At 31.3% G+C, this 27,174-nt stretch overlaps 1 protein-coding gene across 1 annotated transcript in view; it reads left to right on the top strand.

The window, feature by feature from the left end:
* The window catches only part of Nrx-1 (neurexin 1), a 246,604-nt gene that overhangs the window by 210,337 nt on the left and 9,093 nt on the right, over window positions 1–27,174 (top strand). The window contains exons 17-19 of the mRNA XM_018543777.1: window positions 4,784–5,077; window positions 5,988–6,166; window positions 6,985–7,156. Coding sequence (XP_018399279.1) covers window positions 4,784–5,077; window positions 5,988–6,166; window positions 6,985–7,156 — 645 coding nt within the window. The remainder of the gene's footprint in view (window positions 1–4,783; window positions 5,078–5,987; window positions 6,167–6,984; window positions 7,157–27,174) is intronic.

Genomic DNA, 27,174 nt, shown 5'->3' on the forward strand with positions numbered 1-27,174 from the left:
CCTGCGATTTTTCAAAATTTCAAAATGGCGATTTAAAAATGGCGCCAAAAGTGCAAAATTTGTATATTATTTCATTTTTAGCCAATCGATTGAAGTTTCGAAATCGGCAATTGCTCAATAACTGCAAATTTATGTTTTTAGAGTCGCTGATTACAAATATGAGGTCAGATTTTCAAAATTCAAAATGGCGGATCCAATATGGCGGATGACATTTCTAAAATATTAACGGATTTTCTTAAAAATGGTCACTAAAGGGTTTTTGGGGTCGCTGGTTGCAGATATGAACGTTTTTTGTCGTCAAAAAAATGGACGTTGCCCGACTCTTAACACCAGGAGGTAAACGTATCGTTAAAAGTTATCTTCTTTTTTTATTATGTATAATTTGTTGTATTTTTTTATTGTGTACAATTTTTTTATATAAAAAGAATTATAAAAACAAAAAAACACAAAATAAAAAAAAATACAAAAAAAGTTATAAAAACAAAAAAAAACAAAAAAAAATAAAAAAGTTAAAAAATTAAAAAAAATTTTAAAAATGATTCTTTAGATACGTTTACCTGCTCGTGGTAAGAGTCGGGCAACGTCCATTTTTTCGACGACAAAAAACGTTCATATCTGCAACCAGCGACCCCAAAAACCCTTTAGTGACCATTTTTAAGAAAATCCGTTAATATTTTAGAAATGTCATCCGCCATATTGGATCCGCCATTTTGAATTTTGAAAATCTGACCTCATATTTGTAATCAGCGACTCTAAAAACATAAATTTGCAGTTATTGAGCAATTGCCGATTTCGAAACTTCAATCGATTGGCTAAAAATGAAATAATATACAAATTTTGCACTTTTGGCGCCATTTTTAAATCGCCATTTTGAAATTTTGAAAAATCGCAGGTACCATTTTGAAGCTGAAACATTTTGAACGCGATATTTTGCATTTCCGAGTCCTCTGCGTTGCAGTTTCCGGGTGTAAATTGACGATTTATGAAAAAAATATTTAAAAATTTCGCGATTTTTTGGAAAAAAAACAGCTGTATCTTTTTTGGAAAGAGTTTTGGACCAATTCTGTTTGCAGAATCTGAAAGAGCAGCCTTTTTTACGTAAGAAACATTGGGTGCAGATTTTTTTTCTTGGCCGTAACATTATCCAATATCGCGCTGAAGTTGGCGTTCAAAAAGTGTCCGTCCCGTCCTTAAAGGGTTAATATGTAAAAAAGAGTAAAAAATTCTTATACGATTTTTTTAGAATCGATTCTTTTCCAAGTCAATAAATCGATTCTGAAAACTATTCTTAAAAGAAAAGAGAATCGATTTTTAAAATCGATTTTTTCAAATTTTCCCATCACTACCGTACATCCGGCATTTTACCGCAGCACAGCCGCAATGTAAGACGAAATTCGTGAGTGACTTTTACTGGTTATTACGATTAATACGATTTACTCATCGCCAAATATGTCATACGTGATAATGATATAGCTGGCTGATAAGAGCCATGACTGCGTTAGTCTTACTCTCGTAAAATTATAAAAATCGTGTTTGAATCGAATTAACTCTTTGATTAATATAATAATTTTTTTTAAATTTACTTATATATTCTTTTAGAGAAAGTCTCTTTTATACAGGTTAGCCTTTTAATTAAAAAGGCTGTAATTATATAAAAAATACATAAAAAAGTAGATATGAAAAGAGTGAAAAATATAGAATGGAGCTTTTATCAAAAGATTTTGTTTTCGACAAACTTGGACAACTTCAACTTTACTTAGAATTAATCATCTGTAGGGAAAAAATATACTACATTAAGGCCGGTATTCATAGTCAGTTCTTATATTCAAGACCGTCTTAAGTTCAGTCTTGAAGGTTACGAACCAATCAGAGGGCCGTTTTAGCATCTTAAGACATTACTTAAGACAGTCTTCAAATAAGAACTGACTATGAATACCGGCCTAAAAGATATATATTAAGATATTAATAAAAACTATAATCGAAATTATCGGTGGGAAACGGAAAATAATAAATATTTGTAAAATATTGTTTTAATATTACTTAGATATATACAACTGCATTACGAGTTCCAAAATATTACGAATACATTCATACCATTTTATGCAGTCGTTCCATGTTTGATAAGGTAACCTTATTCTGAACAATTATTTACAATGGGCATGCTTTCGATAGATAATGTTTGCCTTGACATACATACTTATATCGTGAAGATGTAAATTATTGGAACCCTTTTTAGTTCAAAAAATATACTTACGTATAAATCGCGTTACGGAAATCCAATTTATTACTAAAAATTACTTATTCGAGTATTAAAAGTTAAACTAAACAACAATGATTTTAATATTCACAAAATAAGTAATTAATCATTACTTTCTAGTATTAAACTTTTGTAAGGAAATGCTGAAAATTTTATTTTTTTATTTTTATAATTTTTCCATACCTCCTTCTCTTCCATTATGACATGTATTGCCGTCCAATCATACCAGGAACTTCTATTTATTTTAAAAACTTATATGTCGATTATCGGCGTAGATTTTTAAAGTATACTGAGTCATCTTTAATACTAGCTTTGACTATATAATTGTCATTTCATCATAAATTTTCGAGAATTGATAAAAAAAGCTAATTGATCATTTTATTAATTATTTAGAGAAATATAATTTTGAGTAATTTGATTATAATGCAATTTCTCTCTATGTAACGTTAATGTGACATTTCAATTGTTTAGATTTTTATTGTCGTTCTATATGACGCAATACAGGAATTATTTATCATTGAAATTTTTTTGCTCTCCTAATGTAATTGCACAATTAATTTGAAGGCTACAGAGAAGAAGAGAGAAATGTCACGCAATTACCGCGTTGTATAAGCGTATAACTTTTTAAATAATAACATAAGTATAATTTATATGAAGAATTATTCGATTTTATCTTTGTAATAGATATCTATATGGAACTATTTTATTATCTAGAAAAATGATGCGCAATTTTTTTAAGGATTTTCAAAGAGCCATTTTCAAAAATATATAACATTTTGTGGCTCACATAATATCTTTTTCATTTGCGTAAAACAGAAAATATGACTTTATATTTTTGGTTACAAATCCGAGCAAAAAATTTACAAGTCGCAGGTTGCGACTAAATTATAATTTAAAAGTCTTGTTTTGTTACCCGCGGTATTTATGAGAAACAATGTCAGACTACGATAAGCTTACGATTTCTTGACAATAGATAATACAGTTTAATTTTTTCAAAATGTCAATAAATTATAATTTTGCATAAATAATGGTAATACCGACTGACAAAAAAGCGTTTAGATATTTTTGCATTTCTAATTTTTAGCGTGGATAGGATAGGTCTCTATATGTCTGGACTAATGATCCGAAATTCAGTTACGGTATCAGCGTAGCGCGCTATGAATCACCATTAATTAGATCCATATCATACCGTTCTCGTTGCTTAATTCATTAATAAATCTATTGATCTCACCGTCGGGTTGGCATAAATTGGCAAATCAGTCATCAATTATTCTTCAATAGTGATTGCCAAACCGCGATCACGCATTCGCGAGATCAGTTCGACGCAAAAATTACGATCAAAATTTTACTCTGATTGAATTTAATTATCAAAATCATATTGCATCAAGATATCTCTAGTAACTTTTACATAATTCGATATAGTCAGTTAAAAATTTAAGTCTACGTAATCACGATGACGAAGATTTTGTTCAGTTGAAATTTCTCACTGTCGAATTGACATGTTAAGCTTACAATCAAATGTTTTTATTCAAACTTTTATTTCTTGCTCATCTCTGATTCTTTATCTTATTATACTGTTTAATTAAAAGTTTATTATTGAGATTTATTGTATCTATTTTTACGTATTAGAGAGAATATATCTCACAATAGAAAGGAAAAGGATACTGCGGTATTACATATTTCATTTTGTCCGTAAAGTTCCTCTTTAGTACATATAGCACGTATATTTAGTACATAGCATTTTGAGTGAGAGATTTTCACACTGCATACGAGCTGATTGGCCAAGCGGTTGCATTTCGAAGTTACTGCACACGCGGTCATACGGGGTATAATGTGTGACTGTCGAAATAATTTTCGACTGGCGGCGATCCCGCAGGATTTATGGCGGCGAGATCGACCGGACGTGTGGTCGTCTCGGTTCGTCGAACACCCGCGATATCCACGATTGTCGAGAGGCCTGCGGATATCGCGCAAGGCTGCGAGAATTTGTGAGATAGATGATTTTGATTCAACTACTGAATTTCGGTTTCGATATTTTATGTCAAGCGTGACATCCCGTCTACGTTTTCGCAATTTCATCTTGCGACAAGCTTTATGTGTCGCGACTTATGCAATCAGATATGTAAACATTTTAAATATCTGTTTTATATGTTGTGATTTAATAATTAATAATGATACTATATAAAAAAAAAACGTTAATCACAACCAGCATAGATATATTTAATCTTGCTGATCTATTTGGATTTATTTTCAACTCAAAAGTAATTAATTTTCTTATTAATATTTTATTAAAAAATTTTTTCTTCTGACATTTTTGATGACTTTATTTGTTAACGTAAGATCCTTTCTCTGTAAATTTTTAATATTTCGGAGGGTTTTTTAATCATATACATATATAAACCGAAACGATATAAGATCATTTAGAGTAAATTTGAACAGCTGAATTAATAAAAAAGGAGAGGATATCTTTTTTAAAAAATAAAAAGTTACGTAAAAAAGATTTGACGTCTCGTTTCTTCATTTCAGGTGGAGTGGAGAAGGCGCAATATGGTCAATTACCAAAGCAGATTCTCAGCCGTCACGGATTCGAGGGGTGTCTGGCGTCGTTGGATCTCAGTGGGGAAAGTACCGACCTCATTACCGATGCCGTTGTGCCAAGTTCCCTCGTCACATCCGGATGCGACATTTACACCAACATACATCCGGGCAAGAAGTGCACTCATGATCTCTGTGCCAATCATGGAACATGCGTGCAACAGTGGAATAGCTACACATGCGACTGCGACATGACGAGTTTTACCGGGCCGACTTGTAACGATGGTAAAGGAATAAAGGAAAAAGAGAAATATATATACCTCTATTCATAGTCAGGCATTATATTTAAGGCTTCCTTAAGTTTATCTTCAAATGCTCTACGAATTATTTTATTAGCTACTGTGAGCATCTAAAGATAAATTTAAGGACGCCTTAAATATAAGGTCTGATTATGAATACGGATCATAAAGATGCTTGTATTCGTACTTGTTTTAAGAGAGATAGGAAACAGAGATTATCCGTTCACGCTGTTCTCTTTACATAAAAAAATTGCTAATTAATTAATAATTAATATTTTATTATATATGCTATTTATATCAGTATAACTCTGTGCGTATACGACGTTATTATATTGTAATAACACTATGCATAAAGTTACTAAAATTTAATAGACGTGAATATGCGATGATAGACAAATTTAACGTATATTTTTTTAATAAAGGACATTCGCTCATTATAACTAGAGCTGTATGCTCTTTGTTTTGATTTCATTTTATATTCTCTAAGCCACATAACAAATATTATATATATATTTAATTATTAAATTTTTCTACAGTATAATAAGTATTAAAGGAATGTAAAATTAGTTCTCTCTCTCTCTTTCTCCCCCCCCCCTCTCTCTCTCTCTCTCTCTCTCTCTCTCTCTTTCTCTCTCTCTCTCTCTCACTCTCTCTCATAATTTGACTAGAATTGATTTCTTTCTTTGAGAGGTAAATATTTTTTCGAATAATCTCTCGCTGTTGTTGATAAACTTGATAAATAGGACATTTCTAAAAATATACCTTAGAATAAAAATAAATTGATTTACAGGTGTATAGTAAGATAATAATTATAACGAAGCGTGAACAAAAAATCTCAGCATTTAATATATAACAGATAAAACATCATTTTAATATCAATATGTTTTACTTCGCAGAAGCTATCGCTTATGAATTCGGAGCTGGAAGAGGAATTATCACGTATACCTTTCCGCCTGATCGTCGACCGGAAATGAAAAGGGATACTGTGGCCTTGGGTTTCGTCACCAGCATTAATGACGCTGTATTGCTTAGGATAGAATCTGCGTCGAGTAACGATTATCTCGAAATTGAAATTGTTAGTATATAATATTAAATTTACACATACTTTTATTATGAAGTACTATACATGTATACATATAATATATGTATATGTATTATATAGATTATATAATTCAAACTTGTGCAGACCGCGACTTTTTAAAACAATAAACATTTGCAACTATTCTGGTTTTAACAAATATGATAAAACAAAAGACGAATAAATTAACTAATTTATACTATTTTATTTATATATTTTATTTTATGTATGTATATTCCTACTTTTTATTTTTTTATTGAATGCAATTTTATAAATCTGTTGCATTTCTCAGATAACGAAATAAATTAGTATATTTATAATGACATATATGATAAGAATGTCCCGATTTCCTATTCTGTTGATAACAGGTCTGACGTTAACATAAGTTATTTTTAGACGCAAGAAGTTTGATAATTAAAGTTTATTTCGAAATTTCGTTTTAATTTCTACCACCGTTGAAAATTTAACTTTACATATGTACGAAATTGTGAAAGGACGTGCACGTAGGCAACTTTATACAACTACACAAAATGATGAAGTGTAATTTAAATAACATTGAGTCATGACCTATCTTTTGGAAATCTCTGATTTAGTATGTACATATATAAGTAATAGTATTCGTTGAATGTATTTTTTAATGCATAATTATTAGACATATAATATGAACTAACATATTATATATCAAATATTTTTAATTTATTAATTTATTTAATATTTTGGAAATTTCTATTCCATCGATTTAATGTATTATAATTGGTACAAATAAAAAATCAAATTTCAATGTAACAGAAATGAATAATTTATTCGTTTCATAGGTGGAAGGTAACGTTTTCGCGGTTTATAATATGGGCACCAACGATCATCCAATAGGCGAAGTTGGCGTGAAAGTTAACGACAACCAATATCATGTGGTTAGATTTACCAGAACTGGGCCGAACAGCACATTACAAGTCGATGACTACAATTTGCAATCTAATCATCCATCGGGTAAGTAATTTTTGCATAATGTATATTGTGGGAACAATATTGCGACGCGTGATAAGCTATCGCCGATCGATCTTCTTGTCAAGCTTATGTCAAGTGTATGATAAAAGATTATAATATAATATAAAGTATTATCAGATATCAAATATAGTTTGAAATATTAATAAGTTAACATCACATATGTCAAAAAGAAAACTCCACAAACTTTTTCAATTCATAAATTATAGAGCAACGTGGAAAAAGCGTGACAATGATCTCCGCAATTGTCATATGTTTGTTAATATTATTACAATATAATAGAAATTACAATAAATCACACGAATAAGCATATAACGTTTAGAGTGCAGGTATCGTGTGTAAGTTTAAATGTCTTAGCGCTGAGACACTGCCGTGTCTCCTGATATCGCGTATACGTGCATTAAATACGAGGCGATCCGCACAGCACGAGAACTGCCGGGAAACTGAAGACGAAGGGGTCCCATGTGCTCTTTTAAGAGCATCGTGGTACCGGGACCATTGACCTGTCCTATCCATGGGAAACGGCCTTGATCGGTCATTCACGAGGCCCGGCCATTGTCTCGTCCTTTTCACGAATGCGAAGGCCGCGCTTGCTGCTCCCATGGAAAGGCATCTTGGGATGATTTATCGATTAACTGAGAATTATTAGGCAATTATCCGAAAATGTTCCTCTCTCCACAATTGCACTCGCATTGTTGGTTCTAAAATTTATCGAGATCTGCACTTATTGTTAGCGCTCACAGTATTTTTTTATCGAAACGAATAAATGTACAAATTTGTTTAAAATATATAAATCCGCTATCTTTTGTTTAACATTGTTGAAATTAATAAATAGGTAATTTGTTAAAACAAATTATATTTGCATATATTTGCTTATATTTATGTTTATATCTGCATTATATTTGCTAATAAACTTTATTCCATAAATCAAGTTATTGATTGAGAGATTATTCTTGTGGGATATACACATCTATTTTAGTAATTTTATTGTTAATATGATAAATACGAGCCTTCTATAATTAATGGATCGATTGACTGAATATAAGCATACAACAGCAATAATTCAGGGAATGGGAAGTTACTTTTTAAAAGTAACTAGTTACAGTTACTCGTTACCGAGTAAAAAATGTAACTAGTTACAGTTACAGTTATCGCTTTTTAAAAGTAACTCGTTACAGTTACCGTTACTTGAAAAATAACTTTTCGTTACTTTTCCGTTACTTTTTTAAAATCAATTTAAAAATGTACTTTTGCATTTTTTTTTATATGTAATACTGACAAATATATATATAGTTTTATTAAAAAAAAAAAACAATGTAGAATGGCTCAAATAATAAATTAAATAAAAGTAAAATGAGAAGGGTTACGAGCCAAAAATGAAACAGTTTATTTCCGATAAGAACGACGATGACAATGTAATTAAATGTATAAATATATATTAGAACAACAACATGGATAAAACAAGATAAAAACAAACGACGTTTCCACACTTATTGTCATCGTCTTTTAAACTGTTTCGCTTTTGGGTTCGTAGCCATTCTCATTTTACTATTATTTAATTTATTTTTTAATTTTTTTTAAACACAATTTTGTAATTCTAAAACCTGTAAAATATGCAGCAAACTGAAATATTTGTATGTCCTATGTATTACATAGAAGATAGAAGTGTAAAATAATTACTGAATCATACGGCCGAATGTCTAAGGGCTTTCAAGTCTTATTGATAAGCGCTGTAAATAGCATGTATCCAATCGAACCGTGTTCAATCGTGTGCAAAGTAACGACAAAAGTAACTGTAAATTTCGTTACCGTTACCCAAAAAATGTAACTCGTTACCGTTACAGTTACCAAAAAAAGAAAGTAACGCAGTTACCAGTAAAGTTACCAAAAAAGTAACTTGTAACTGTAACTTCGTTACAAGTAACGAGTTACTTCCATTCCCTGAGCAATATGCAAAATCGTGAGAAATCAATTTAGAAAAATACTCTCAACTTGTCACATGGAAAATAAATATCATATCGAGATCGGATATTTTATAATATTCTTCTCTCAATATTATATTTTTTCTAATATTTTCTTCTTTTAATAATCCATTTTTAACATTTGCATAGAAGATATCCATCAATCATATGACAAGTTTTTTTTTCGTATGAAATTGAATCACATGTCAGAAAATCTTAAAAAATCTATGTCCTGTTTTAAACGTCTGATTTGCTTGGCTCGAAATAATTAGTTTTCACATTCTTTTCATTCATGTTTATAAAGATCCTGTTACCATTATTATTTTTTACAATTATCTTACAATTTTACAGTTATTAATTACAAGTCTGATATTTTTATAATTATTAAGAATGTATCCTGACGTATGTACATACGATGGTATACTTTTCGTTCCGTTGACAAGATGAAATCCTGATGCCCGACCAAGTGATCGAAGTTTTATCGAACGCACAAGCTAAGTTTATTTACTCTCTTACAGGCTTTGAAATTTCCATCCATAACATGTTGTCCTGATAACTTGACCTTTAAAAAACGCTTTCGCTTATCTAACCAGAGATATCTAAGCTCATATTAATCCTGTTAATACCTGTGCGGTTATTATCCTTCGAAAGAAATTAGATGAATTCGTCAATGAATTAAGCGAATAGATCTCTAAGATCAAGAACTCTCTATATTAAACTGTATATGTCTACATTAAGACAAATTAATCTACATTATGTTGATTGAATTTTTACGTAATTATATTACGTAAACGAATAAAAGATAATTACAAGGCAAAGTTACGTATATACGTTTCTTTGAAATGTATTTATACATACACAAACATTGCAGCTGGAATCTATGGACATATTTTGTTTTCAAGCTGCACATGAAATGTTGGAATATTAATTGCATGTTTCTCTGTCAAAAATTGAAATAAACGCCGACGAGCAAATTAATTAATTAATTTAAAGAGATATGGACAAACAGAAAAGAATTTCTACAGTAAACGCCACGTATTTAATTAGCAAACGGCAAAGCGGGATTTCTACTTTCTGTATGCAATTAATTTTGTAATGTCGCCCATATATCATGTTTACTAGGAATTGCATTTGTTCATACTGTAGTGCGCGTGTTAATATAATTAAGTGCCTCACTTAGTTATATTACTCAAATTGTTTACACACATACAATATAAATAAACCATCGGTTTACTTAATATAATTTAACACCTGCATAAACTGCAGATTAATACAATATATTCTGTTTGTTATAACATTCAGAATTTTTTTCCACCAAGTATTCTCTTTTATGGTTTTAATATCAATAATTAATTATTCAGTAATCCTGCAATTTGTTTGATGAAATTATGTTTTCTTATTAGCAAATATATTTAAAATGATATCTTGTTATATTTGTATATTAAATTAAGATTTTACACAGTGTTTTATTGAGCACCATATTTTTTCAGTTGCGTCGAACAACTAGATTTACTTCGTTATGTAGTCAAATAGTTCATATATCTGTTCGTGTATTTCTGCACAGATATTAATTAGGAGACAGCATTATGCGTAATAGACTACGTTGCACTCATTTTCCTGGCTCAAGTAAATTTATCGACTAATGCACGATGCATTTTCATAAGTGTACGAGCTTTTCCCGCGAGCATCGTTTGCATATTGCAGAACTTGCAAATACGCACATGTTTAATATTTAACAAATACTCATCAAATCTTTTGCTCTTAACTCGATAAGTAGTGGAATCAACTGATGCCGAGACCATTTGAATGAATAATTTTTACATGACTAAAATATTTACAAAAAGATGTCAGATAAAATTCAAGTCTCTATTCTTGTTATTTTATATTATTATATTTTAATTGTTCAAGTCATGTTATCTCAACATAAGTCGAATTGTTCTATCTATTTATTTATTTGTTTTGCTTTAAAGAAACGTAATGTAGATAAAGAACAGATCAGAATATTGAATTAGAAAGATAAAAATGTGAGATTTTCTTTGATTCTTAAATGAGTATAAATATCTCATAATTACAATTTTTTTAATGGTAATTAGATTAAAGAATTAATCGGTTACAATCCTTTTGACAAAGTGCAGATTATAGTTTAAATGCAAAAATTATTGAGAATTGCTAAGGAAATTGTATATCAAATGTGTGGAATTTTGTGGGTTAGGTATCATGGGAACTTTGACCTCATGTAATATAAGCCTTTGTTACATTAACCCTTTGAGTCTATCGCCGCACCCCAATTGCCTATTTAGCGGTGTCGCATAAGTGGAACTCCTGACCAAAATTGCCTTGATAGCTTCCTAAATTATTTGAAAACCTTTAGAATCTGTGGTGATCCTTTTCTGCTAATAAAAGTTAATGACGCAAATAGATTCGATTGAATTGCCTTTGCGGAATGTCCTAAACGGTATCAATCAATTCTAACTGATAATTGTTGCCAATTAATTACTCTCGACATATGACGATGTTATTTAATTATAAATGATTCAGAGAGAGAAGACAGCCGACATGAAACGTCAATACATTTTTATTTAATTGCCACAAATATCTATTTGTGCTAAAATAAATATTTTAGATTATTGTGATACAAGAACAAAGTGCTGCATCAAACAAGAGAAACATGTTTTAATAACGTCCTTATTTTTATATTTTAATATGTATATATGTATAATATATATGTATATATGAAGTGACAGTTTCAGATGCATTTATGTAAACAAATACAATTATTACCAATAGAGTAAAATGATATTGAGAAAAAAACAATGGATTAATAATATTTATAATTACTAATTAAAGAGAGATTATTTCATACACGATTTTAGATATCTTTGTATTAGGTGTACAAATTAGTTCGGTCCGTTTTTTGTGTTCAAAAATGCATTTATTTCAAAACAAAATGAATGAACAGATTAATTAAAGTATTGTCCATCGCTGGCTACTACTTTTTCCCATCTCTCGGGCAATTTTCGAATTCCATCTCGAAAAAATGACTCGTCTTTGGAGGCGATCATCTTTTGTAAAACGGATCGAATTAATTTGTACTCTCAAATAATTTGATATCAATCTGATAAACAATGATTTAATAATAACATTAAATAACGCATCTATAAAATGCATAAAAAATATATTTTGCTATAAAGGTTTTCGTACGTTTGCATTAGATTCTAGTCTGATGATATTCATCTTGCCACCTTTGTTATCAAATTGGCGCAAGCTAAGGAAGTTTGATCCTTTCTGGAGCACGTACGATTCCGCGACCCTCTACCCTCTCTCCACCCCATGTGACTCGCATATCATGCGGCTTGCAATGAAAGCGAGAAGAGAATCCTCTTCGCACTTTCTACTGCTCTGCTTCATGTGTGGAAGGTTGCTTATCCTCAAGCCACGTATTCTCTCTCACGCATGTACTGTCTTCTGCTTCTGGATCGTCATACAGATGAAGATATTGATACATTTAAAAAAACAGAAATATTTTAAGTATCTATGACAAAGCATAATTATGGACACCAGACCTATACCTGTTTCTCAAGATACAATAAAGAATAATTTTATAAGATTAATGAAAAATTAAAAGCGCCTAAAGCATATAATATGCCATATGGTATTACAAAACATTGAAGGAATGGATAATGTATTTTAAAGCGCCAACGACACTGTACACGGATAAGTTTTCATTTCAAACAGTATCCTTTTTTTATTTCTGAAAACGAGGTATTTCTGCTAGAGATGAAATTATTTGTTTTTCCACTTTTAACAAATTATTATTCCTTTAAAATGAAATTAATTGAACTATATATATTATTTATTTAAACTATATTATTCTCAATTCTCACGAGAGGGAAAAGAGAGTACAGAATAATCAATTATTTTCGAACCGAATAATCGACATGCTGGGGACGGAAATATATATTGCTCACTAAAGACGCAGTCCGCAATAATAGGGTTAACCACCTCAATTAAAGCACCCTTTCGAGACTAATTGAAATCAACCCCTTTAAAGGAAAGCTCGAGCGGGACCTTCTTACATCGCATGCATCTCTGATGGAAAAGGTCACGTGGTAGGCCTTTTTTCTCATTACATTCCTCGCTCTGGTGGCCACGTGTTCAACCCCTGTGCCACTTCTTACCCTCCATACTATCCCCATCATAAAATAGTTCGAACGACACGTGGTACTTGAATATTAGAATTCTACGGTTAATGTTTACTTTCGCAACAACATAAATATCCAGACATAGATGTCCAAATATATTTTGAAGTGTCAAGATATATTTACTTCAATATAGCACAAGCATGTGCGTTATCATTTTGCTTCTTTATTTAAAAAAATTTAAATTATTAACTATGACATATTAATAGAAGAAACAAATGAAAAATTATTGACATCACCAAGATAAACGAGGGGGTTGGAAATAAAACCCTCGACATCCTACGAAGGATCCCATACATCCTCCTCGATCATCCTATCTTCCTGATATCTAAGTAGATCAACTCGACTAGAAGGATCAACCCTTTCGCTTCTATGAGCGCCGAACCTTCTATGTAATATACTTTTATTGGAGTAACCTATCGACTTTACTACTCTTACTAAATTCGACGATTTCCATGAAATTCATATAATGCATTGTCTTTTCTCAAAAAATGTTTATGTGACACATATTGCAATAATTTTTTTGATAAAAAAATAGAGGTAGAAAAATTAATTACCAATATTCCTGCATATTGAGATGAATCCAATATTTCTGTTTCTAAAGTCCGTATTTTAAATTTATTATCGGATCTATTGATAATGACGTGGTTTGCGATCGCTTTTCAAGTAGGTATAAAATTATTCGATAACCACGCCTAGAACTCAAGAACGCTTCTTCGAATTCCATGCTACCCTGGTCTCTAATTAAGGAACTCTATTCATGGTGTACCCTGGGGGTAATGTAATCTGCGTCCCTATGGGAACGCCTATGCATTCTAATGTAGGAATAATAGCCTCTTCTGTCCATTATTTCGTGTCGTTTTAACTCACCCATATATACCATTGATGCTATGTGAAAGTTAGTTCAAAGCTATAAATGGAAGGCTTTATTTTAAGTATGTCTACATACGAATTTATCCATAGCTAATTATAGCACTGAAAATGAGATGTAAAAAGTGAAAAAAAAATTATTTATCTTCTTATTTATTTTTATATATTCTATTAAGATTAATTATTATTATAAAAAGAACTCATATGACTCATTAAAAATTGTCTGATTATAATATACATATAAATTTAAATACAAATTTATATCTTTGATAGCATGTAGCATATGAGTGATCATTTTAATTAATCTTGATATTAAAAGTAATTAAACTTAACTTTAATTCGTTTTGTCTTAAACTCGTTTTTGTGAAAAGGATATGTTGAATTTGTCGATAGCAGCGCGGATGTAACGAAACGTTTTATTTTACTAGAATAATATAAAATTTCTATCAATTATTTTGGAACATTTAAACATTAGGTTTGTAAAAAAATTATAAGTTATAAAAAGATCTGTTTTACATTTTCAATATTTATTTATCTTTGAAAACTGATAAAAGCATCGGTACGTTAAGATACTTTTCTATAATCACAGAAATATTGATCAATCATTAAAACTAGTTTAAAATATTAAATTTATGTTCGATATTTCTATTCTTATTTTATTTATGCAAATGCGAGCTTCTGTTTTTCTTAATCACTCCGTCAGATGCATCTTAAAGTTTCTTCCTGCGTTACCCTGATGTCCTAATACTCGATCGACGGAATTTGACCGTGGGCGAGAATCGTTCTCACGCTCGAGGCAGGATCTCGGCGTCCTCGACGAAGGCGTCCTCCGATATAGTCAAGGGGTCGTGAGAGGGTTCGAACCTTGAATCCACCTCCGCGATCTTCCCTCCGCGCGTTGTATATAGACGAGGACCTTTGAACCCGTAGAATTTCGTGTCGATAATTCTTAACATGGTGAGGGAGGTTGGATTCGATGTCGCGCCGAAATAATCCACATCGTGAAACAAACATGAAGCGATAAGATACTTTCTTGTCGACAGACTCTCTTGAAGAAAAGGCTATCTCTCCTTTTCTTCTTGATGTGTTTTAAAATCCTTTTCATATGAGATAGTCTTGAGATTCTTCATACTTTTATGTCACAAAAATAATTCCTGTCGAGAGAATTAATATTTAAAAAGGCATTGTTATTTTCTAAAGTTATTTTCTCCAATAGAACACTAGATAGACAAAATGTAAATTCTCTGTCTCCCTATGCATCTGAATTCATTTAAAAAGCAATAACTGCTAAAGCGATATGTTTAGACTGCGAAATTTTCATTTCGATCATTGATTATTAGAATTGAGAAAAATATGCTCGTCTGGTAATGTGATTTAGACTACCTGTCACACACAATTAGGCTAAAAGAAATTATTGAGTAATAAACAATTTCTCTTAGTATTATAATACAAAAGAGTCTTTAAAGAAAAGCAATTGCAAAATTTTGTTCAGAAAATTCTTCTTAAGGGTCTCTGTGCGACTTCCACGATGTCCACCCCTATTCGTAGTCGTTGAAAAATCCAAGGTATCAAAGTTCTCAGAAGATACTATGGATCTTTCTCCTTTTCTTTTTTTTCACGGAAAGGCAAAGCCTCATCCGTTAGGCTCGTGGGAATCGAAGGACGAGTCGCAACGGGCGTGAGAAAGCAGCTTCGAAGAGAGATCGAATCTTCTCAGGGTTACTAGGGAATCATTCGGTACCAAGAAGCTTCTTCGGGACGCGGGTACCCGTAAGACGGTTATTAAGTAATTTTATTAATTGCGCTTCCGTAATTAATCAGCGTGTTAAATAAAAAGCGTAGTTTACTAGTTGTTAAATTATTCAGTTAATTGTATGTTTACTAATATAATGATATGTTTTTATTTGAGATTGTTAGAAGGGCCATACATTAGCGTGACATATATTCCCATTAAAATTACTTAAACTTAATCGAACCTTATTGTTTTGTATACTTAAACTTACGTTAATTGATTTTCCGTCTCTCTCTGAATTTATTTTTCTTTTATTATAATTTCAGTTAATATATTAAGGATATATATTACAACTAAAAAGTACCAAACTTGTAAGAATAATGACGATGAGAGAATCTTAATACATTTTAATAGGAAACGAAACTTGCAAAGCTCTCGAAGAATTTTGTGATTGCTGAAAGTCTGATAATCCTGATAAATAGAAAATTGAAAATTTCAATCCTTACACGCATCCTCTGTTATAGATACTTTTGATTATTATAGAAAGAGAGAAAATTGCTACATTAAAAATAAATTTATTACATTTTAATACATTTTTTTTTTCAATAATACTAACTTAACATTTACTTACAGTAAATAATTATCTACTTAATAAAAAAATTATATGATAAAAAAAGAAATAATAATTAATTCAAATTAATGATTCTTGTATTTATTAAATATAAATATATATACATATATATATTTACACTTAGTAAATATGCAAGTAGTACTATTCAAATAATATTTATTATGTAGCATACTTTTTGTGTAAAATCTCTTAAAAAAGTCAATCTTTTTTTAATCAAATCTATTAAAAGTACGTGGCTGCCATTGTTGTTTCTATTTTTCTTTATATTGATAATTATCAAGAAATGTGCATTTTTTATATGTTTAATTTTTAATAAAATATAATCTTAAATTTTTAAATAAATAATTATATTTACATAATATAGTACATAAATGATCTATATATATGAAGTATATATCGTACATACATTTCTCACTAATTTTTTAATTTAAAAATCATGAGATTTTTTAAATCAAGTTTGCTTTAAACAAAATATATTTAGCGTGTAATCAAATATGTATATGTCACTAATTTCGAAACGTTATAACATCTTGCAATCCTCTAAAGATTAAAAATTATATAAAGTATTTTAATTAAATATTTTTTTTATTTTCTCAAAATTTTAGATAAATAATTTACATAATTAACTAATTTTATTAATTGATCTAATAATTTAATTTTTAAAAATTATATACTACATCGAAAGAAATTAATGTTACAGAAATTTTCTAATTTTTGCGACAAAATTTTATGTTATCTTTTTTTAATTCTTCTATTTTGAATACTTTTATATTTTTATATAATTATGTACTATGTATAAAGATAAATATAGAAAAACATTTCATACGAAAAATATATAATTTTATTTTTAAAAAGGAATTGTACTTTGTAAATGCGGAAAAGATCGATTTATAAACAGATGTAGCATTAAGTCATGCAAAGTTTTCTGTGATGAATTTCAATAAAGTTAATTTACATGATAAGTTTTATCCAGGTTTTGTATTTATGTGATGTTGTTTCGCATACGGTTGCACCCGAAGATCCTTTCCAAGCACTTCCATGGCATTCTGTTTTCCCAATAAGAATGACACGCTCGACTGATCTTCCTTAAAGAAGCATCCATTAATCAATAACTTCTTGTTGAAACCTCTTTAATAAGTCCTTCTTTTATATACGTCATTTTAAGTGATATTGACTTTCAATTGTTACCGTGATTGACTTGAGAGAAATGTAATTGAATTAGTGTCATATTCCTTGTCACATTCTCTGACAAGATGTAAAATAATATCGTGATTGTATTGATTCTTGGCTGAATCCCTCGCATTAAATTGTAGACTGGCATTTTCAAGATACGTAGAAATTGTTTAACGATCACAAACAATTTTCCAAGCTATTGATGAATATAAAGTATCTATAATCTATTACACATATTGTGTGTTTATTTAATGCACATTATAACACGTTAATAATAAGATGTTAAATTAATATTTAATAAATGTTTATTAGTGAAAAATTTGAAATACACATATGTATGTATATATATGTGTATATATACATATGTATATATAACTCACATTGTTACTATTTCTTTGATTTGAACTGAAGAAATAGTAACAGTGCGAGTTATATAATTAAGCAATTACATGTACTCGTATAGTACAATAGTCACTGTGACACAGAATTTATCTTAATTGATTTTATCAGAATGTATACAATTATTGTTCTTAGAAAAAATCATGACTTATTTGGTATAATAAAAGCATTTATATAATTTTTTTGAATTCAATCAATTGAACTTATATAATAAAATTCTTTCTGTATCATGTGAAGATATTTAATGTTTTTCTACTTTTTTCTACAGTATGTAGATATTATAGACATTATTTGAATTGTAATATACGTATTTAAGAGTATTACTTAGAGTAAAAGAAAAAAAGTAGAAAATGTTTTTATTATTCTAGCTTCCATAAATTCCCCTGCTTGAGATTTTACTTGTCATGTATTCTAAATTCTAATCTCTATAATTCTATATAATATGTTTCACCGGAACGGCTCTGAGAGTTTTCTTGCATCGCGTTTACAAACGAGAAAGAATGTTCACTACCAACAGTGAACAGAATCCTGATCAAGGACATTGACAAAATTTTATCTTTTCTTGAATGTGTGTATGAGTCGTGTCTCTTTCTTAGCACGGCATTCTTAACGTTTTCTGATATCCTGGTATTTGGTGTTCGATTAATTCGTATTTACAACGTTCTTCACGCCTCGATTCAGCCCTTAACATGTCATTAACGATGTCATTATTAATGCATTTTAATAATATCAGATGCAATCGAACAAGACGTAATATCGATATGAAACGGTATTTCTCGTATCTTATGACACACGACCCACGCATTGCGTATTTAAGTACCGCTGCTTTCTCAATGACATGTACACCTGGTAGAAGGAGGCTATAAAATTTCCGTTGCACACTTTTTTAATATAACACAGCGTTACGCAAGACCGGCAAGACATTTCAAGAATAAAGATCAAAATATTATTATATTAAAAAATTACAGGAATTTTATTTTAATTTCCTGCCGATAAAATAAACAGATTACAAAGAACTAACAAATAACGGACAAAGTCATACTTGTTTTTTTTTCCCTTGCAAATGTATAATAGCTCAATGGCAGCAAGTATTGCGAATTTTGAATATAGTTTCATACAAATTAAAAATGATAAATATACACACATAAAAATACACATAAAAAATACATGAAGAAATAAATGTAAAAGAATATATAAAAAAATGGATGTAAAAAAGTAAGATACATGAAGAAATCAAGGCAAGAAAAAATATGCCTCGATGTAATCATTACTTGCATACTTTGCGATATGCAGGTGAATGAAATACGAGGGAGGAATGTAAGTCCACCTTAGAAAGTGTCTCTTCTAGCATAGCAATCCGATCTTTTTCGAACGCTTAGGGCCTGGTCAAGGTCGAATTTCGTCAAGAACCACTTCGACGTTTCTGCTAGCCTAATAGAAAATCTTGTACTAATTTATATTTACAATGCTTTTCACGCCTCCCAATGAATTACAGTATAATGGACGATGGTCGTTATGCGATCTTTTTTTTTTAAACGATTTATTAGCAGACACAATCCACAAATTGGATCGTATTATTATTAAAGATTCTCGTCCATCTTACAAGAGATTTTTTTTAACCTTCTATCGTTTCTACTGCCCTGCTCACTGAAATACACGAAATATTCGTTAAGTATTGGAAAACCACTTTGTCCCCATTCTCCATAGTATAATTCTTTGTTATAACTGAAGTATATTAAAAGGAATTTAATACTAACGTGCATTATAGTAAGTTTTAAAAATCATAAAAATATGTAATTATCATTTTCAGTGATAAATGAAAATTAATGTTATTGGTACCAATATTATTCAACGTTACGGGCGACCTACTCTAGTTCTATTTAAATTGTCACCGATACTTAGAAAGTTACTTCTAAATATCTTCTGCTTACCTGACACCATTGTTGACCGAGACTATTTCAACGAATGGACTCGTTCAGACAAGCATGATATTTTCTCGTTACTGCATTCTTAGGGCTCGCCCAGACCTAAGCCCTCGAAAAGGCCGGAGAAGCATTGATTCATGCTGCCCTATTCCAAAAGCGGATCAACCGCCTCAGGCTTATCATTTTTTTCTCAACACTCTACAAATGCTTCTTTAAAAATCTTTTCCACAATTTTATCATCTAAAAAATATTTTCAATGTCAAATTTCATTATTTGACTTTATATAGAATTGTGAACTCTCAAATTTCGTTCTCCCTCTTTCTCTTTACATTAGAAAATTGAAATGTATAATAAGTACAATAAACACACATTGTAAAAGACAATAAATACGTATATAAATAGATGTGAAAATTAATATATGTTATATAATTGAACATCATATACATATATATATTTACATACAATCAGTTTGATCAATTCACGATTACGTTCGATTTCTAAGTTATGTAAATTTTAGATCGCGCGTTCGTCTATTAAATTCCACCTGCTTGATTACATGAGGGAGTCGTAAAGGGATTCGTTGGGGGATGAGTGATGCACAAGACATCGAGGGTATCCATGGTACTTGTTGGACTCTCATGATACCCTGGTATCAGAAGCGCCACGCTCCTTCGTGGTTTTCCCACGAGCCCTCTCCAAGTTCTCACGCGGGCTCCTTCCCTTCCTCCACGTGTGTCTCGGTATGGCCGTATAAAAAAGACACGAGAGGAAGAGAGAGAAGAGCGAAGAGGGTCGCGGCGAGAATAGTAAACGATTTCCTCGGTCGATCGAGTCGTACGATCCAATATATTCTTTTTAAGTGTCGTCGAAAATGGAACGCGGAATGCAATGCAACGAGTGTTATTCTGATTTAAAAATTGCACAGTGCGATTCTACTATTTCTTTCAAATTAGTTAGATACATATAAATGTACAGAATTACATGCAAAAGGTGTGAAAAATTTCAAATTTTGTAAAAATATGTATACTTTTTAATGTAAAAATACATAGAATTTTTTTATTACAAAAAAATAAAATAGCATAAATTCTTTGACTAATCTTACTTTTACGAAAAGGAAGGGACTTGATAATCTTAATTTAAATTACACTAACTTTAAAAGCAACACATAATCGTGAAATATGAATATGTATAAGTTTCCAGCCCATTTTTTATAAATATTTTTTTGAATATTTTATGGGTAGAAAATACGTGTCTAAAATTTTACACTCACAAACGATATCGTGTACATTAAAAGATGAGTTATATTGATTTGTCTAATAGTAATGTGTAGATAAAACGTGTTAACGATTATAATTAATAGTTAATAATTAAATATGGAAATTAATTTGTTTTCGACTAAACAAATAATATAAATATTCGGATGAGAGGTGAGAGAGAAACTTCTTGAGAACAGATGAAGTCCTGGCAATCCCGAGTCTCGTGTTCTTGCGTTCCTGGAGAGACTCTCCCACGGTGCGATCCCGTGGGAACAATTTAATTGGCTTTAAGAAACCAGCCTCTTGTCCCAAGACGCCGCGCTTCATCCTCCTCCTACCATGTCGTCTTTCTTTCTCGTTCTCTCCGTCGAGTGCTGGTCATTTTAAGCCGTTTAACCCCCTGTGTCGAGGATCGTCGACCTCGAATTGAATGCCCCCTCGTAAAGCTTGACCCTTATCATGATCCATTCCTTTCGGAACTTCTAATTGTACGGCTCAGCGAGGCTGATTGTATTGCACCGAATGACGATTTCCGTTCACGGAAAGCGGTGGGATTATCTATTCTTATCTTTATTGTGCCCAATGGGTAGGCACGTGGATCCGTTGCGCGTGAGAATGAGGCAATTAAGTTTCGCCTTAAAATCTACATGGATTCGATTCGCAAGCCGATAAATAAGAGCGGCGTGTGCAAGCTGAACCTCTGCAAAACTCTTTCGCTCGTCTGCAAGCCTACTACCGAACCAGATCGCTTGGCTGGCCTCAGGGACATTCTGTCTCACGTTGCCGCGATCAGCCTGTGGGAATGAACCTGTGTCTGGAATTCGTGAGAAAACTCGAACTGGAAGCACACGCGCGACACTGCCTTTTCAATGGTTGCAATGCGCATCGAGAGTGCAAACACGTTTGTGGATTTTAGGTCTATATATTATATACAGTCTGGAAATCGAAAAGGGATTCAGGCCGAACCTGGGAATGTAACATATATAATATAATATAATTTGAAAAATTTTGCAGCATAGTGATAATCTATAAAATTAGACTTTTTACAATATACTTATTTTGATATTTATAAGCATAAACTAGGGTAGGCAAATTTCTTCTTCGACATTTAACTCACAATTATTTCTACAAATAATTATCCATTATCCATTGATCAGATCATATCTGTGATACGTGGAATTGAGATAAAAGAATAAATTAAAGATACAAAATAAATTCCATTATTCTATCTTTAAAATATTTTTGAATATTTAAAAATGATTTTCCTCTTGTGTTTTAAGACATTTTATTGTCAATTTTTAATAATATTGTATATTTAAGATGCTAAATCTGTTTTAATCAGAAAGAGTTATAGAAATGAAAATTTATTTAAATACAATATTCTATTCAAAAAATTAATGTACTTTATTATAATAAATCTTGATGTTTTATAAACAGTTTGGCAACTTTAATTAATTTCTATTGTTTCTTTGACTACAATATAAATTTTTATTTATTTATTCTTCAACAATTACTATTATAATTAAACAATGTCAATCCTAAAATAATTAAGTATTATTTGTGCTCGATGAAATGAAAGAGGAGAAAATAATTAACTCGTAAAAGTAGATTTTCTCGAGAATAGAGAAAAGAGACTCTCTCACGTGAAAAGACTTGTACATTTTTCACGTTACTTTCCCACGTAGAGTCGTCGCCAGTAACGAATCACCCTGCACGCGACCTTCGCGGCTAGAAGGTTGAAGAACCTTCCAAAGGACACGTGATAGAAATCGCTCCTGTACTTTGATACGTGCCTGGTGCACGGAGTGGCGATTTCAGCCCCAAGTTCAGCATCTTCTCACGCTCGAGTCTCGCCGTTATGCCTCCGAAATCTCATTATTTTTTGTATCAGCAAGAGATGAGAAGCGCACGCGGGAGCGTCATGAGAAAGCCGGCAAAGAACGCGCTACGAGACTTTTTCTCACGATTTCGGAATCCGTCGCCTCTAGGACTGTCTTTTTTTTAGAGGGAGGGGATTTGTTAGACCTAATACACCGAGTTTATCGTCGCGACCATACCTACTTTGAAACGACCTGAAAGATATATGACGAGAAACTACCTGAGACACAACAAGAGGTGCATCAAGCGAGTAAATGTCTCTTCTCTTTTCTCTTGTTGGCTTTTGACGACGATTGGAGTAAATTTTTGTTTTATTTTTTGTTCTTACATGTAAAAATATTGAGTTTAAATTATCAGTTTAATAAAATAAGTCAATTAATTAATTAATTGACGCTAACGTTTAATTTATTAATTCATTGTAAATAATTTACTTTAATATTAGTTCCTATAAAAATGCCGTCTTGCTTATTGCTAACAATCGATGAAATCCAAAGGAAAACATTATTTCGCGAAAACTTTCTTTTAAGTCTGATAAGTTCTGTATTAACTCTCTATATTTCTTTCTGTCTCAAAAGATACCAACTTATTTTTATCATATTTTGATTTCGGTCGTAATCTAAATGGAAATGAAACGCAGATAAAAAATTTTTCAGAAAAATCATATTTTCTTTGGTATCCATGTAACATATTACCAATAGGAGAATAGATTCAGCGGTAATGTCTGCGCTTCATCAGACCGGTTAGTCGTTCTAAGTTAAGTGCTTAGAAGAACCAGGCAAGCATAGCGAGATGGTAGTCGACCTAAGCTGCGCTCGTGCGCTAGGAACAGCCTTGGAATCTGAAGGTCGTTCTAAACCTACCAGGCAAGATTCAGAGACTGGTCGAGCGTGCCGATTCCCGCGGCGCCTCTTTGCGTATTGCTCTTATTGCTTTGGAGACCGAGGCAATCAAGGTATCAAGAAGGAACAATTTATACAGGAAAAACTTGGAGATTCGCGAGAGTACCAAAACAGTTTAAAATAAGTTGATGATAAAAGACTCTCCCCATTTTTTATTCTGTTTATGATGAATTTTGAATTATTATACGCAGGAAAAACGATTTTGAAGTATTTAAAATTTTAATTAAATACACATACTATCTAAAAATAATTTTGGATGAAATAATTATGTAGAAAATTATGTAAATCGGTTGGTTTTTTGTGCATCACATTGTCAAGTAACATACTTATTTTGACGATCCAACAAAACTGTTTTTAAATCTGTATCTAAGTAAATTTTTAAATACTTTAGCAAAACTGTTTTTCTGTACAAGTACGTGAAATTTAATCGTAAAGTATATATTTGAACAAACGTTTACTTACAAATTGTACATTAACAAAAGCAGTAAATTAATATAGAAAAGAGATTTTATTATCTAATTTATCACGAATCTTTTTTTCTGTCACGTGTCTTTCCATAAAGAATTATCGGGCAAATACACATGTCTAAAACTAGATAATTTAAGAAAATCTTAAAATCTGTAATTATAACATCAAGTTAGCTCCAGGCTGGCTCAACGCGCAAATGTACGAAAAACTCGTTTTCTTGATTCATTAATCATCGTCAGCTGGCACGTGAAGATTAATGGCTCGGCAGTAATTAATTCTGACGCAGTGATAACGTGCTATCGGTCGAAGACGATCGGGTGGAATATTCCCTTTGATTAATGCAAATCGTGGGTCCATCAGTCTGAGTCTGGTAGAGCTCAGGTTGGTCTGTATCAAATCGCTGCGTGATCTGCATTTCTGATTCTTATCCTCAAATATTTGCCGCTTCTTAAGTGCCTACTAATTATTGAATCGAGCGATTTGAATTGACATTCCCATTGTCGATAAAGACGCAGACGTGTCCCACGGTTCGAATTGAGCCTGCAATTCCCAAGCGTGCACATTTGTCTCACGCCACAACCGGACAAGTGACAAGCCGACCAATGCAATGTACGAACGAAACGTACGTGCACGTGCGCGGCGCGTTTACATTCGCTGTTCACGTTCGTATACGAAACGCCGCTACCATCGCCTGGGAATCATCGATGTTTCCCATACCCAGCGCTCTCCGTTCTCACCGTAAAACCGACGGTTCCCAAAGCACATCCGTGGGACTCCTTCGTGAATTCGGAACCTTTAATTTTTGTTGCGAGGATTAACTCCAACGCAACGATTACGTGATCTTTCTTCTCACTTCAGATTAAATATAATATCTGTGTCGATAACAATAATAAGTTTTATTTTACTTCATTTCTTATTAGATTTATAATATTATTTTGAAAGTTTTATATGGATGTTTTTTTTATTGTTTAAGAGAGTATTGAGTAGGCCGAACAAACTATTTTACAATCTCACAGTATATAGGTACATATAATATTTCATAGAAACACAGTTTAACTTTTTTAATTATATTTGTAGCAATAGAAACATAAGGACTTTAGGTCCACGTTGAAGCAAGTAGAAGTCAAATTAGTTGATCGTAAAGAGGTTTAAATTTATTTTAATAAAGTTCTCAATTATAGTTACAAATTTTTATTGCAGTACTTATTGTTAGTCAATTCCGTTTAAAGGGTTTATTAACATTAATTATAATTAGAGCTGTAATATATTATAGTGCAAATTAGCTATTGATGATTTTAATTTGTTCGGGCAAATTTATAAAATTTAAATATAAAAATTTATAAAATATAAAAATAACGAACCTTCGTATAAATGTGAAATATGTAAATATGCGGATATCGAACATTCTCGTCTCCTGATTCACTTTAGCCGAATGTGCTACTTGTCTAAGCATGACAACTCAATCCACTTTCGGATATAGCACCTCTCAATGCATTATGCTTTCCTGTCAGTTTACTTATCAATTTAGATTATGTCGCGAAAGAGCTAATTACCTGAAAACCTTTTATTTTTAAACTTGAAATTTATTCTCACCTACAAAATCTAGAACGTTTCACACCGTTCTCCTTATTTTAAAAACAATTATAGCTTTATTCTTTATATATACGTACTGGCAGTTTTTGATTTTCACAAAACACGTTTTGGCGAAAAATATATTTTATTACATTCAATAACTTTACAAAATATTATTAGACATCACGGAGAAATCAGTATAGCATAAATATGGAAATAGCGCTATTCAGGTTTCGATTTTATATACCGCGGTAGCTAATCTTACGGATCTTGTATAAATTTCGTGATGATTACGAGTTCCCGGCTTCAAAAGATTTGGCCCCCACGTTCTATTCGACTCCCGGTGCCAGACAGGAGCACAACCACACCCGTCGTGCTTATGTTTTCCTAGTAAAGTGATACAGTTTATTGGACTTCTTCGGATTGGAATGCGGCGTCAATGACATCCTTATCTCAATAGAAAGAGAAAGAGAGAAAATAAGAAAAGAGGAAGAACAAATCCAAGCAATTAATTCAGGACGCATGTCTTATGCACATGACACTTTGCACGTCACTGCTCGCACACGGAAACCCGATTATACGTCGGGTCTACCAGCTGTATTTTTATGCCATGCTGGTGGACTGACTATGCCTGGTCAGTGAGTGTCAACTGTTAGTCTTCTGTCATTAGACATCTCTACATCACACACACAAGAAACTAGAGATAAGCGACATTTTCACATAGTTACTATTCTGATAAAATTACATTAAAAATTATACAAAATTATACGTAAGTAGATAATTTTCGGACCTATTATTAAATAGTGTATATTTATACACGTGTGAAATTGTATTTGAATTTACCGATGAAATTATTGTTCTTTACAGTAATTAAAGAATTTGCGAAAGTAAATACAATACTTACAATTGAAAAGTTAATTTTATAGAAATATGAAAACTATAAAATACTTGTTATTATAAGTTTCTGTCTAATATAAAAATGTGTTTACACTATTGTAGATAAATATACACTAATTTTTCTACTAGAAAGATGTCAAACT

The sequence above is a fragment of the Cyphomyrmex costatus genome, unplaced genomic scaffold (genome assembly GCF_001594065.2).
Source record: "Cyphomyrmex costatus isolate MS0001 unplaced genomic scaffold, Ccosl1.0 scaffold398, whole genome shotgun sequence".
Lineage (NCBI taxonomy): Eukaryota > Metazoa > Arthropoda > Insecta > Hymenoptera > Formicidae > Cyphomyrmex > Cyphomyrmex costatus.